At 48.1% G+C, this 14,514-nt stretch overlaps 1 protein-coding gene across 2 annotated transcripts in view; it reads right to left on the bottom strand.

Moving 5' to 3' along the window:
• Positions 1-14,514, bottom strand: part of SHROOM4 (shroom family member 4) — a 250,480-nt gene that overhangs the window by 30,045 nt on the left and 205,921 nt on the right. For both annotated transcript variants that reach the window (XM_087859655.1, XM_045805131.2), the window contains 3 exons: positions 13,130-13,264; positions 8,086-10,579; positions 2,896-2,957 (listed from right to left, as the gene is read on the bottom strand). In XM_087859655.1, coding sequence (XP_087715781.1) covers positions 2,896-2,957; positions 8,086-10,579; positions 13,130-13,264 — 2,691 coding nt within the window. The remainder of the gene's footprint in view (positions 1-2,895; positions 2,958-8,085; positions 10,580-13,129; positions 13,265-14,514) is intronic.

Genomic DNA, 14,514 nt, shown 5'->3' with positions numbered 1-14,514 from the left:
AGCTTGTTAGAAATGCAGATTTTGGATAGGCTGGTGATGGGCGATGGGTATTAAGGAGGGCACATATTGCATGGAGCACTGGGTGTTATACGCAAACAATGAATCATGGAACACCACATCAAAAACTAAGGATGTACTGTATGGTGAGTAACATAACATAATAAAAAATTATTATTAAAAAAATTATTATTAAGAAAAAAAGAAATGCAGATTTTGAGCTTCACTCCATACCTACTGGCAGGGGTTGGGCGGGTAGGGGTGGGATCTATCTGTCTGTGTTTTAACAAGCCTTCCAGGTGTTTCCAAAGCACATTCAAGTTTGAAAACCACTGCCCTAGTTAGAATAATACCTACCTGACAGAGTTGTGGGGCATAGAAAACATAACAGAATATGGGGAGCTTAGCTGACAGCGGCACATAGGTTGTTTTGTAAATGGTAATTTATTATTACTGCTACTTAACTTGGTGTGGGTTAGTCTTCCTTGCTCAAGCTGTGAGTGGACAGGCATTGTGCTTCCTGATGCTCTTTCTCTAACCTTCCCCTGCTTGCCTAGAAAAAGGCAGTACATACACTAGATTTTGAATAAAATCCTCTTACTTCACTGGCTGATTGGTAAGAGAACCAGTTTGGAGATTAGTCTCATGTCTCCACAGGTAGACTGCCTGGGTCTCGTCAACTTACCAGACCTGTGGGACTTCAGGCAAATGAATTTATCTGAATTTAACTGAATTTATGCTTCAGTCTCTTCTCTCTGCCAAAGAGAGAGTCTAATAATAACTACCCCTTAAGGTTATGGTGATAAATACAGTTGACCTTTGAACAATGGGGGGTTAGGGGCACCACCCCTCCCACCCCCATGCAGTTGAAAATCCATGTGTAACTTTTGACTCTGCAAAAGCTTAACTATTCATAGCCTACTGTGCACTAGAAGCCTTACTGATAACACAATCAGACCCTATTTTGTATGTTCTATGTAGTATATGCTATATTCTTATGCTAAAGTAAGCTAAGGAAAAGAAAATGTTATTAAGAAAATCATAATGAAAAATACATTCACAGTACTGTATTGTATTCACTGAAAAGAGAATCCATGGATAAGTGGTCCCATGCAATTCAAACCTGTGTCATTCAAGGGTCAGCTGTAAATATTTGTAAAGTGCTTTGAATGGTGCCTAGATGAGAACACTATGCTCAAGAGATGCTAGTTCGCATTTCCCCCATTTGCTGGTGGAGGAGGCTGTTTCTTCAGTTGGTAAGCCAATGACAAATACCTCTTGAGCAGCTTCTCTGGGTCAGGTGTTGTGGTAGGCACAGAGAAGTCTGCAGCCACAATGTGGTCTCCTCTGTCAGTCTCGGTCTAATATGCGAAACTCAGCAGACCCACCAGACTGAAACGATCTCTCCAAGGACATGGTACAAGTCAGTCCTCAGCAGGGAATCAGATCAGCCATAGAATCCCATAATATCCCCAAGCAGGCCTCATACTTCTGAGACATGATGCTGAGGGATCCCTTTGAAAGGTTTCCTTAGGGATCCTACTTGATGCAGTTATAAGTGGAAAAGCATCAACTCTGGGGCCAGAGAAACAGGGGTCCCAGTCCTGGCTCTGTTGCTAAGTAGTTGTGTGTGTGACCTCAGCTAAGTTATATAATCTCTCTGGACCTCATCTATAAAATAGGTAATAAAATGAACTGTTGTGGAGAATAAATGAGACTATGAGTTAAAAAGGGTCCAGCCCAGTGACTGACATTTAGTAGATTATTCATAAATGTTGGGTTCTTCCCTTTTTCATGGCCAACCAGAAAACTGAAAGGTTTCTCACACTTTGGAGTCAACAGAAAGCCCAAATTATTCCTGACTATCCCACCAAATCACAGGGGATAATATAGATCCCCAGAAAGACCCTTAGGCTCTTTGGGGGTCAGGAGACCCAGAGTTTAGTCCTCTCCCTTGGTGTCCCCACAGAGGCACGGCTAAGGGCCTTCTTCCCTGTTCCCCCATCATTTCTAGAGTTTGAGTTAAAGAATCAATATAATTGAGGGGTATCTTGTATAACTTGGCCTGGAGAAGAACTGGCTAAAAGAATATATTAAGGAATTTCACAAAAAAAGAAGGTCTTGTCAAACTGATGGAGAGCAACCCAGAGAAGGTAACTCTCCACCCCTTATAGCCACCTATGGCAGCTGGGCTCATCTCTGGGGAGCATGGTTCCATGTGCCAGGTTCCCCACATTACAGGAGCAGACTCTCCACTTTGGGCATTATTTTTTCTTAAAGTCTTCACCCAAGAAACTCTTTTCCGCCTCGTCCAAGCCATGTGTGCCATTTGCCAAAATGTCCCTACCTCCTTCCAGGAATTTTAATCTATTACTAGCATGACCTGCCCCTGGACTTTCAGGAGCAAACCCTAAGTTCTCAACAAGCCCTAGAAAAAGAACAGTGGCTGAGCCCAAGAAACAAGTGCCTCCCACAACTGAGGCAAAGGCACAGCTGTAACCGGACAGTCTTACCTCCTCTGTCCTCTCCAATTGCCCAACGGCTGCCGGGAAGGCAGGCATCGTTTATGCCTTCTCATCTATATTTCAGCATTATCTGCTCCCACATGTCCTTGCAACCTGCACAGGCCTGCCCCAGGTCTCTGAGCTGATGGGCCCAATGTCCCACGATTCTGCCTGACTACTCCATACTCCAAAATGTCCTAGTTGGGTCTGTCAGTTGGGTCTGTAGCTCAGCTGCCTGCGGGGGGCAGGCTAGATTACATCTACGGTATCAAGTTCTTGGTATGGACACCAGGCTGGGTTCCTCAAGGGAAACTGAGCAAACAGAAGATCTTAGCAATTTCTATAGAAGTCTCAGAAACGCCAACTCGCCCCAACTCCCTGAGTGATCACTTACCTCCCTGACTGGCTGGTCTTCCTGTTTCCTGTTATTGGTTTCCATTTGTCCCCAGGAAATTCCTGCAAGGCAAAATTCTGATAAGTTAGGGAGCTCTGAGCAGACAGGTATCCAGATGGCCTCAAAAATGTGAAGAGGTCAGGAGCCCGTCCCTGGCCAGACCCCCCCCCCCCCCATTGGTTTCTTCTACTTTCCCACAGGGGCTAGAGAAACATGTACCTGGAGAGCTGCCTTTCTTGTCAGGAGGCCCGGTGAACAGCTGGGGGCATTCAGAGACTAAAGGGAGCACTCAGGGACCTGGATCCTGTGCACTAGAAACTCTGCCTTTCCCTCTCTTTCTCCGCTCCCCTCCCAAACCACCTTATAAACCAGTTTAGCACGTTTGCTGTTTGCCCTGGCTTTTGTGAAGGAGGTCTTTTTGTTTGTTCTGCCAGGTGAACCTGCTCATTCCTCTTTCCTCCCCCAACATAGAAAGCATCTTCTTGGAAGCCCTGGCCCTTGAGGGGGCTTTGAGGCCCGAGGCTCCTGCTGCAACCTTCTCCCAGGGTGAGGCAGGGGCAGAGCGTGCAGCCCAGTGCACCCCTGTACTGCAGGGTCCCTTCCTCCTCGCCGCCCAGCGCCCAGCGCTGCTGGCAGGGGCCGAGGAGGGCTCATCTCTGGGGAGCACGAGTGCCAGGTGCCACATTCCCCACATGACAGGAGTACACTCTCCACCCTGGGCATTCTTTCCTTAAGGGCTTTGCCCGAGCAACTCTTTACCCTGCCACCCAAGCCACAGATGCCATTTGTAAAAAATGTCCTTTCCTTCCTAGTCTAGCTCCAAACCTGATGCACATTTACCTCTGACATTCTCCCCCAGATTTTGCACCCAGCATCCTCTATCTAGCAACTCAGAGCTTAGCTCACCAGGAATGCACAATTTTTCCTAAACCTCACCGACCTTCCAAATTCCCTCTTTCTCCAATGCTATCATTGGTCCTGTTCAAAGTTTTATTACCTTTGCCCCAGTAAAAAACAAAAAACGACCCCCCCCAAAACCAAAACCAAACAAAAAAAACACCATAAAGAAAACACACCAAAAATTTACTCCCTTTTGGGGGTAAGATACTTGGTGTCAGTCATACTGGCTGAGATACTTCCTAGCTGTGTTATTTGAGGGAAGTTATGTCACCTCTCTGAACCTCAGCTTCCTATCTGGCAAATAGAGACTATGCTATCAAGCTTTGCCGGCTTCCCAGGAGTGAGAACAAAGTGGGATGCTCACAGAGGATTCCTAGTGCAGCGCTCAGCTTGTAGGAGGCTGCAGATGTCAGGAGCCACGGAAAAGATGAGGTTTTACAGCTTTCCCAAGATCAGAGTGGTGCCTGCCCGTACCTATCATGTTAGAGCAGCTCTGATCACTTGTTAGACTTTAGACTCTGCCTCGACGCCCTTCTGAGATGTCCCTGCCCTCAAAGACACTATTACTCACTCAGCCACAGTGGGAGCCAGGATTTCCTGTCCATGCCCTGTGGAAAGTGCTCAGTAAATAGCAGTGGCCAAACCAAACAAAGTCCTTCCCAATTCGCAGCCTCCTTCTCAGCTCCCCAGTATATCACCTTCCTTTTTTCCCTTGAGCCACTTAGGTTGTCATAAATCGCCTGTGCTCTTTGAACCAAGGAGGCAGTTATCCCTTATGGCTTATTGCAGATGGGGGTCGCTTGCCGCCCCAGCGGAAGCCATACGGTCAGAAGGCATCCTGCCATGCTGGAGAGGGTCTGGGCTTTTCCGTCAGCTTATGGAGAGGCAGCATGGCACGACTAGGAGCTTAGCCTTTGAAGATAGAGGACATGGATTCAGATCCCACACCTGCCCTTCACTAGCTGTGTGACCTCAGGCCAAGTACCCAGCTTCTCTTTAGCTGGTTTCTCCCAGCTATTTCATAGTGAGATCATCCTAATAACAGGACCTGTTTCCTGACTGCGTCGAGGACTAAGTGAGTACCTGGTGCACTGTGGATACTGAAATGTTAGTTACTATGAGACTATTCAAGTTTGGGATTTGCCACTTGCTAGATGGGTGACCTCTCTGAGCCTCAGCTTCCTTGGCTATATGATGGGCATCCTGTTATACCTTATCTCATACAATTGGTCATTTGAGCTGGGGTGGCCTATCCCATACTGCAAGTTTTCCCTCTGTCTGGGGTGTGTATGTGTGTGTGTTCAGGTGGCAGGGGTAGAAATGGTCATGAAGTGGCTCCACGTATCCGAAAGCCTAGTGTCTAAGCAAACCTGCTGAGCTGGTCTAACAGGCACTGGGAGCCCAATGTGCCCCCTCCTGCGGAGTACAAAAGGAGAGGCATGGTGTGGGCACAGGCACACCCCCATCGCCGTCGCCAACTGCTGCAACCTGCAAATGTCACCTCCTGCCCTTATGGAGTTACTAGCCGACCTTCTGCAAGCCTTCATGTCCTCTCTCCCAGCGTCAGCCCCCTTTCTCTACTATTCACTTGCAGAACCTTCTTTCGGCAAGCTTTTCAAGCTAAGCCAAAGTCTTCCTTTATTTTAGGAGAAAATAACTCACACTTAAAAGATGATTACTATCCAGTAGTCACTGTTCTAAGGGCTTTACACATATTTCATCATTTAATCCTCACAACCAACTTATGAAGTAGGTACTATTATCCCCGCATTTTTTTCGGATGGGAAAGCTGGGGATTTGAACACAGGCAGTCTGGTTCCCGCATCACTGCCCTTTAACCATTATTTTATATTTCCTCTCCTCTTTGCTTCCACATTTTGTTATAAATATTTTCAAGCATACAGAAAAGTTGAACAAGTTGATAAAATGACCCATATAATCCACCACTTAGATTTGACAATTAATATTTTACTAAAACTGCCTTATCCCAGACCTTTTCACTTCTCTATCCAACCACCAATCTTTCTTACCTTCTTGATGTATTTTAAAGTGACAACTTTATCCCCAGAAATTTGAAAACATAAAGGGAATAGAAAAATTTCTTGACGAATTACCAACGCTCACTCAAGAAAAAACAGATGACCGAAATGACCTGTATCTAGTAAAGAAATGGAATTTGTAGTTTAAAATCTCTCCACAAAGAAAACGGCAGGTCCTGATGGCTTCGATGATAAATTCTACTGAACACTTAAGGAAGAAATAATACCAATTGTATGCAAACTCTTCTTGAAGATGGAAGAGGAGGGGCCACCTCCCAACGTATTTGGTAAGGCCACCGTCTTGACATGAAAACCAGACAAGGACAATAAAAGAAAACTACAGATTAAAATCCCTGATTAACATAAACACAAAAATCCTTAACAAAATATTCACAAATCAAATCTAGTAACATATAAAAAGGATACTATGTCATGATCAAGTAGGATTTAATCTGGCAACGCTAGTCTGGTTCTTATTTCAAAAACCAATCAATTATAATTCACCATATCAATAGAGTAAAAGAGAAAACTATAGGATCATTTCAGTAGATATAGACAAAGCATTTTTAAAAATCCAGCATCCACTCCTGATAAAAGTTCTCAGCAAACTAGGAATGAAAAGGAATTTCTTCAACCTGCCAAAGGGCATCTACAAAAACCCTATAGCTCACACCAAACTTAATAGAGCAAGATGAGGAACAAAGCAACACTACCCACACTTACCACTTCTACCAAACATTGTATTGGAGGTCCCAGGTGGTGCAGTAAGCCCTCCCCCCCGAAAAGGCATACACAACGGAAAGGAAGATAAAAGCCAATTTCTTTTGCAGATGACATAATTGCCTATGTAGAAAATCTTTAAAAATCTACCACAAAGCTACCAGAACTAATAAGTGGGTTTTGCAAGGTTGCAGTCTACAAGGCCAACATACAGAATTACATTGCATTTCCACATAGTATTAACAATGAATTTGAACTTGATATTAAGAAAACAATACTATTTAAAATAACATCAACAACATGAAATCCTAAGGATAAATAACAAAATACACGCAACATTTGTATGCTGAAAACTGTAAGCTGTGTACATCAATATAGCTCAAAAACTTCAGCATACTTATCATTAAATAAAGTTTGATATTTGTTTATAATGTTTTTAGGCAAAATTTACCTCCAGTGAAATGCACGAATATTAAGTGTACATTTGTTGAGGTTTCATGAATGCATACACCTGTGTGACTCAAACACTTACAAAGATACAGAACATTATCACCATCTGACAAAGTTCCCTCGTGCCTTTTCCCGCTCAATCTCCGTGGCACCTTCCATAGGTAACCACTGTTTTGAACTTGTTTCCCACCGAACAGCTGTTCTAGAATGTTACATAAAAGGAATAGTATATACACTTTTGTGTGAGGCTTCTTTGACCCCTAAGGTTCCTTTTTTCGAAGAATTTGTATTGAGAAATGTCAGACACTGAGTCATTCAGAAGTGTCTGCCTATGCAATAACAGTTCGACACAGGGATTAACTTCTGATTTGAGTGCACCAGCCAAAAGGTGGTGCTAGGGAAGCCACGGAGCAGGAATGTGGCAGGGGCCTGTGTTGAGGTGGTAGGTCATAACCAGAGTATAGCGACAGCTAGTCTAGCCCTGGGTCTCTGGCAAAGATAGGCTGGAAAAGGGCATAAGGATTTGTTCTTTAGAAAACCAGACAGATCAAATCTGTAAAAGCAGAACCTGGGGGACATTTGCAAAGTTTGCAGCTCCAAGTAGTTTGTAAGCAGGAAATGGAAGGGAATAAGTGCTATTTTGTCAGGCACTGGGCCTGTTTTGAGCCTTACAAGTGATCTATGAGGCAGCCATTATTGTCCTCCTCTTTAGAGATGAGGTAATAAGACTTTTCTCAGTACTGGCCATTTTATGAGGCAAAAATTCTCTTTTTGCCCTTTCAAAATCATGCGACCTGCTTAAGGCCACTCAGATACCCATTTTACAGTCAGGATACAAGTCCCAGTTCTGTCCCTGTTTTGTGAAGAAAAAAAAAAGTTATTTTCTCTCATCCCTCAAGACGGGTTAACTGCAATTTTGGTGGCTGAGCGTCTTGCCCAGGGTCCCGAAGCTACCGTTCGGTGAATCCAGGGTCTATACGGTTTCAAGGGATTGTAACTGTGATATTTCCCAATGATCTCCCTCGCTTTCTCCTCACCAAGAGAATAACAAAGCAAACCCACCCAAGAACCAAGGCCTCACCTGCACTGTCGGCTTCCTGGGCTTCCAGGCGTTGCCAGGCACCAGGCTGCCGTCCTCAGGGCCCGCGTGCTGGGGATTATGGTAGCAAGCTGAGCACCGGATGCACTGGTGGTGGTGGCATCGACAGTTGTAGCAGTTTGGCATCATGTTTCTCTTCCGCAGAGCAGGGCAGAGCTCCCCGGAACAATAAACGCAAGGCTCATGGACGACGGCTCCCTGGACGCTGCAGGAGTAAGAGCAGGTCCTGCGGTAATCGAAATCACTGCAGTACAGTGGTTTGCAGCACATGGATTGTTCTAGACCTTTGCTTGCAAAACATTCTGAGTAGGTGGGAGTTTCTGACTGAAGGGGTGACAGAGAATGATATGATTGGTCTGGGGCACGATATGGCTGGTCTGTGGAATGGTAGGACTGGTCCATCGGATGGTGCCTCAATTCCCTATAGCTGGAGCTCATCGGCTGGAAGTTTTGGTCGATAGCTTTTGGTCTCTGGGTAAAAGTCTTATTGCTATGAGTGGTTAAACCCGGCAAATGAGATGTGGATAAGGATTTGCTACTCTCTTCAAAGAACTTTCTTCTGTCTGCAAAGGGCAGGAGGACGGCTTCCTCCCCAGCCTGGGCCGTCGAAGCCTTCAGTTCCTTGCTGTCACCTGGGTTAGGAGGGCCTTCCATGGCTAGCGCCACATGTGGCTGCACATTGTGCTCTGGAGACCATCTCCAGTGACCTCCACGGACTCCACGGTGAACATTTGTTTTCTCAGAGTCTGAGGAGGAGGGGTCAGATGCTTTCCACCAGGTGCTTAGGCCCGCAGAGGGCTGGCCAGGCCTCTGGCCAGGGCTTATTTGTCCCTCCAAGCCTGTCCTAGATTCACGGCCCTCCGGGGCTTGGCTGAGGCACTCGGATGACCGAGCCCTGAGGATCACGCTCTTGTTGAAGAGCTTGTCTCTTGGACTTGGTGGCTTTTTATATGAAGACAGAAGAGCTGAGTTAGAAGCAGGAAGTGGAGTACTTTCTAGGGGCTCCTCGGTCTCCTCCACCGGTTCCTTAGTGTCACACAGCTGCACCAAGGGGTTCTTGCTTTTCTGCAGCTGGGCCTTCCTCCTCTGGATTTCATTACGCAGATTGGTAGCAAAACGCTCACTCTTCCGCCGGTTTTGGATTGAGCGGCCCCGGGGCCCTCCGTTCCGCCTACCTCCCACCCGGCCACATTCCTTGGGTTCACTGGCCCCTTCTTCGGTGGCCTCTGTGCTGCCAGCTCCTTTAGCAGTTGACGAACAAGCCCTGGTTTGTGGAACAAGGGAGCCAGAGGCAGAGGGCTGCTGGCTGGCTAGTTCGCTGCCGGCTCGGCATGCTCTGTTTGGGTCCTGGAAACCTTTTTCTGGAGGGTGTCTGTCAGCCTCTCCGTGTGGGGAACAGCTGGGGCTCTGGTGCCCTGAACCCAAAGGCCTATCATCCACTTTCCTGGCCTTTCTTTCTTTGCTGGGCTGCTCTTGGGTTCCTCCTGTAGGGGGACATGGACTTTTCTTCCCTGTGTGGCTGCTGTGCAAAGGTGACAGAGTCCACTCGTGGCCATCCTGCCCGGCTGGGAGCTCCTGGCCCTTGCTTCCTCTGGTATCAAGGTGTACCTGCTGTAGGTGGGATGCCAGCAGCTGTTCCGGGGCACTATGGCGATGCCCTGTGGGTCCTGTGAGGTGTGGAGGGCTGCCAAACGAAGGAGCCTTAGCTAGCTCTGCTGAAGCCTTGTTGAGTGGGCTGGAATCTATGCCGGAAGCTTTGTCATACACTTTTGGGAATCCAACAGCTTTGGCTGAGGCCTCCATCAGTAGATGCTCAGAGCTCTGCTGGCTGGATTCAGGAGCTTGGCTGAGCTCACAGTTCTGATGGCCCTTGTTTGTCACTTGGTCTTGCTCGCTGAGGCAGCAGAACCTGTTAGGGTTCCTCGGGGATAGCACGGTGTCTAAGCTCACTTTCTCCTTCTGCTGCAAGGAGTCCCCAGGCTCAGAAGCCCTGCGCTGCTCTCCATTGAGGAGCTGGGCTCTGGAGGCCTGAAGACTATCTCGCCTCACGGGAGGCTGTGGCGGGCCTCTGGCAGCCTTGGCAGGCGCTGAGTGGTGGGCCTCCTGCGGGCGGGATGGCATCTGGGAGCTGGGAGTCAGGTGGCCCCCGTTGGTGCGCCGGCTACCTCCTGAGGGCTCGGCCACGCTGGGCCGGCCATTAGGGGCTTTAGTTGGCCCCGGGCCTTGTGTGAGGCACTCCGCAGAGCCTGGCTCCTCTGGCCTGAGGGAAAGGGCACAGTCGGAGGCATTTGAGCTGGCTGAGAAGGAGCTATAGGCTGAGTCACGCTGGTTGGGGTACATGTTCTGATCAATGGGCAAGAGGTGGCCCTCATAGGTAGCTTGGCCCGGTTGCTCCAGGCTCTCCATGCTGCCAATGGAGCTGCTTTTCTCAGTGCTGCAGTGGCGGGAGAGTGGGCACCACTGCACACACACGTCACTGCAAGACACAGGGCACACTGGTTAGTCAGCCAAATTACCAGATCCCTTTCCCAGCTCGGCCAGCCCTGTCATGGGAGAAGGCAGAGCAACCCAGAGGCACCCATGCCACAAATAAGAAGGAGATGGCCACAAAGGAAGGAAGGGAAACAGCGAAAGATATGGTCACAGGGGCGCCACAGAGATGTGGTAAAATGGGAGACAAGACAATGTATGGGAGCAGGAGAGGGCAAGATCCCAAAGACTAAAAGTGTAAGAACTCCATTGCGGCTTATGCTGTTTCCCTGCCTCCAGTGAGTCTAGAATTGCTTCTGGCCTGTCACTGTCCTTAGGGAGTCAGCATGTGGCTCTCTGCCAGGAGAGACAATCATAGAATATTAGTATCAGAGAGGGGCTCTAAAGGGTTGATTCAATTTCAGCCAGCCCATTTTGTAAATCAGTGGCTGCTGAGTTTGAGTGTGCATCAGGAGTGCAGGGAGGGCTCGTACAAACCCGGGTTCCTGGGTCCCACCCCCCGAGTGCTATGTCTGGGTAGATCCTGAGAATTTGTCCTTCTAACAAGTTTCCAGGTGATGCTGGTACTCGTTGCTGGTCCAGGGACCACACTTTTGAGAACTGCTGGAGTAAAGCAAGCCCTGCAAAAGGAAGTGATTCTGAGGAGGTGATTTTTCTCAGTATCACCCAGCTGTAGCCTGTGACCCAGACAGGGCCGGAATTTCGGCAACCCCCTGTTCTCTTCTTCTTGATACTAGTAAGCCTGACCATTTACCAAGGGCCTACAATGTGCCAGGCACTTTACAATGGCTCATTTCAAACTGAAGGGGAGAGATTATTATCCCCACCTTGCAGGCAAAAAATCACGCTTAGCGAAGTAACCTGACCAGCTCATGAAGGTGCCAACGAAGCAGAGCTGGAATTTAAACCCAAGCCTCTGTGAGTCCAATGTCTTAGCTCTTCTGCTATAATATTTGTTAAATGGGACTGATATGGGACACCTGGGTGGCTCAGTTGGTTAAGCGTCTGCCTTTGGCTCGGGTCATGATCTCAGGGTCCTGGGATAGAGTCCAGCATCGGGCGCCCTGCTCAGTGGGGAGTCTTCTTCTGCCTCTGCCCCTGCTCACGCTCTCTCTCTCGTTCTCTCACTTTCAAATAAAAACATAAAACCTTTTTAAAAATGGGACTAAAAATAATATCTGTATCAGAGGGTTGCTTTGTGGGTGAAATCAGTTAATAAATATAAAGCTCTTGTCACAGCCCAGGCACCTAGAAAAGGTTCAGTACGTGCTAGCTGCTTCTCTTTTGCTTTTTGTTTTAATTGCAATTGTTATCAGCACCCTCTGTACCACTAGTGTTGACATTAGATTTGCTGTCTACCCATCCCTCCCTCATCCCCCACAGCAAAGCCAAACCAGGGAGACCAAGGAAGGGACCGGGATCAGACACAATCTTGAATTTTAAGTACCATTTCCCACAAAGAGAGCCAAAGTGAGCCAAGTCATGCCAGTAACTCCCTATGACTAGAACCCCAGAGGTCGCAGACTATTCTCAGAAAGGCCACAGTTCAGAAAGCCAGAACTGAGCAGTGGCAGGGGCCCACACATCCTCAGATCAGCCTTCCTTAATCCTTGCTCCCTGCTCGCCCCTTAGCCACTCTGCTCACTTGATCCCTGGGCTAAGAATCCATCAATTCCTTGTTGGCAAGGGAAGCTGCCATGCCATCCATCCTACCACCCTTCCTGCTGCAAACAACCACACACCCACTCAAACGGGAGCCAAGCTCAGAATACGTTTCAGTGTATTCTTCCAGAACAAAACTGCCTCCGCCTCTGCTCGGAGCCCCTGTCTTCCGATGCCAAATAAAGTCATTGACTGGGGGCAAACCCAACACGTGGCTTCCCTGAGCCTCATCCACAGAAATTCCTCCTGAGAGGGAAGATCTTGCTGTGGAAGGGAAAGGTCATCTTTGCTCGCTCTGAGTTTTCGCAGAAATAGTTCTCTGTCTCTTCTGGGCAGCTGTCTTGACAATAGGCAATACCAGGCCCACTGAATTGAGAGATCCTCATGGCAAGTAGACCCCGTTATTCAGGGAGGTGCCCCGCCTGAAGGCTTTGGCTCTGTGACAGAGCTGATGAACTCTGGATGAGATCACCAGTGAGTCACTGTAGCTAGAGAAGAGGACCAGTACTGAGCCCCGGTGCGCCCCCTGCATTAAGAGATGGTGGGGGAGGGGTGCAGAAGAACCAGGGGAAAAGACTGCAAAGGAGCAGCCGTTGAAGTAGGATGAGAAGCAGGAGAGTGTGGTGTCTTGCAAGCCACGTGAGGTAAGTACTTCAAGGAAACATTTTCTAGAAGGGAAGGGACTGTCCCAAAGTCACAGAGAATTAGCAGTAAGTAGCCAAGGACTAGAACCCAGGGACTATGGATTCCCACTCCATTTTCCATTACAGCACTCTAGGCTTGGCAATATCCAAAGGGGACTAGAGCAGAAGAGGAGGCATGGCCAGGCTGTCTATCCTCCAGCCCATCTTGAGGGGGAGGATTCTAGACTCACCTCGTGTTGCAGCCGGAATGCCAGGACAAGCTGAAGGCTTCAGAAGGGAAATGCATGGTGGTGGCCGCTTCAGGGCATTCCTCCAGCAGCTTGGCCACATGCCATGAGTGCGGCCTACTGACAGGGGCGTTTCTCCTACAGCAAGAAAGGGACAGGAAGTCAGCTTAGGGAACCAGAGCTGAAATCACTTCCCATGCAGCTTCCTCCCCCACCCCCTCTTTCCCTTAAATGAAGTAGAACATCTTGCAAGGAGCTGATATAGGAATCTTAGTGGCCCTCCTCAGCTCCCAGCACTCAAATCTCCTTCATCCTGAGGGTGAGGTGTGGCTATAGAGAATGTTGGTTTCGCCGGGCTGTTTTGCTCATGGGTGTATCCCAAGCACAGACAGCAGTAGTAGATGCTCAGTAAGTACCTGTGGAAGAAATGAGTACTGCCGCCCAGTAAACAGTGAGCTACCCTAAGTTTTCTTTGAGAAACAAGAAATCAATCTGGTCAGTTTTCCCATTTTTCTCTGAGAAAAGAAGAGGCAGGTGATTGAGAAGTTCAAACAAGTCAACACGAGGCTGCAAATCCTCCAATTTTCACTTGTTCATTAGATAAGCATTTGTCATATGTACCGTCTGTGCATAGCTCTGGGGATCAAACACAGTCTCAGCCCTCGAGAGCTTACAGATGAGTAAGAGTGAGGGAGCTAATTCAAATGAAGCCTGGTGAAGGCCCTGAGAGAGTGAAGGATAAGATGGGCACAGAGATGAGATGCCCGCGTTTACAGGCAAAGAGGGGGGCAAGGAGCCCCAACTTCTGCCAAGGAACATAGCACAAAGTGGTGAAGGGCGCAGGGTGAGGCTGACAGAGGAGACTGGCTGCTTAACATGGCAGGCGTACATAAAGGGAAATAGGTCTGAGGCCAAGGCCTTGGATGCAACCACAGGGTCTGCCTGGTGCTCAAGGTTGCAGCCATCCTCTTGCACTGAGCAGCTCAGGCAAGACCCATTCCTGTCCTCTGGTATATTTCCTGTGAAGAGACGCTGCCCTTGCAAGTGGGGGAAGAATGACATGGGGAAGGGCAGAGCACACGTGGGACATCGGTCATGCCAGAAGATTAGGAGGAGACTGATGAGGTGGGTGAGGGAGAGAGAGAAAGCAAGCACACAAGCAAGCAAGCAAGAAAAAGACAGATGTCAGAAGGACCAGGTATATGATAGAGATAAGAGTGAGAGAGGATACCAAGAAAAACAAATGACAGAAAGGGAGAAAACTGAGAGAGATTGTAGAGAAATACATAATAAAGAGAAATGGGTGATAGAGAGATGAATGACAGAGTAAGAGAAAAAGATGACAAAGAAGGAGATGAGAGAGAGAGAGCTTCTTTATTAATTTATGC

The sequence above is a fragment of the Ursus americanus genome, chromosome X (assembly GCF_024610735.1).
Source record: "Ursus americanus isolate L20-20 chromosome X, mUrsAme1.1.p, whole genome shotgun sequence".
Taxonomy (NCBI): Eukaryota; Metazoa; Chordata; class Mammalia; order Carnivora; family Ursidae; genus Ursus; species Ursus americanus.
The sequence above is the reverse complement of the archived record's forward strand: the minus strand, read 5'-3'. Positions and strand labels throughout refer to the sequence as shown.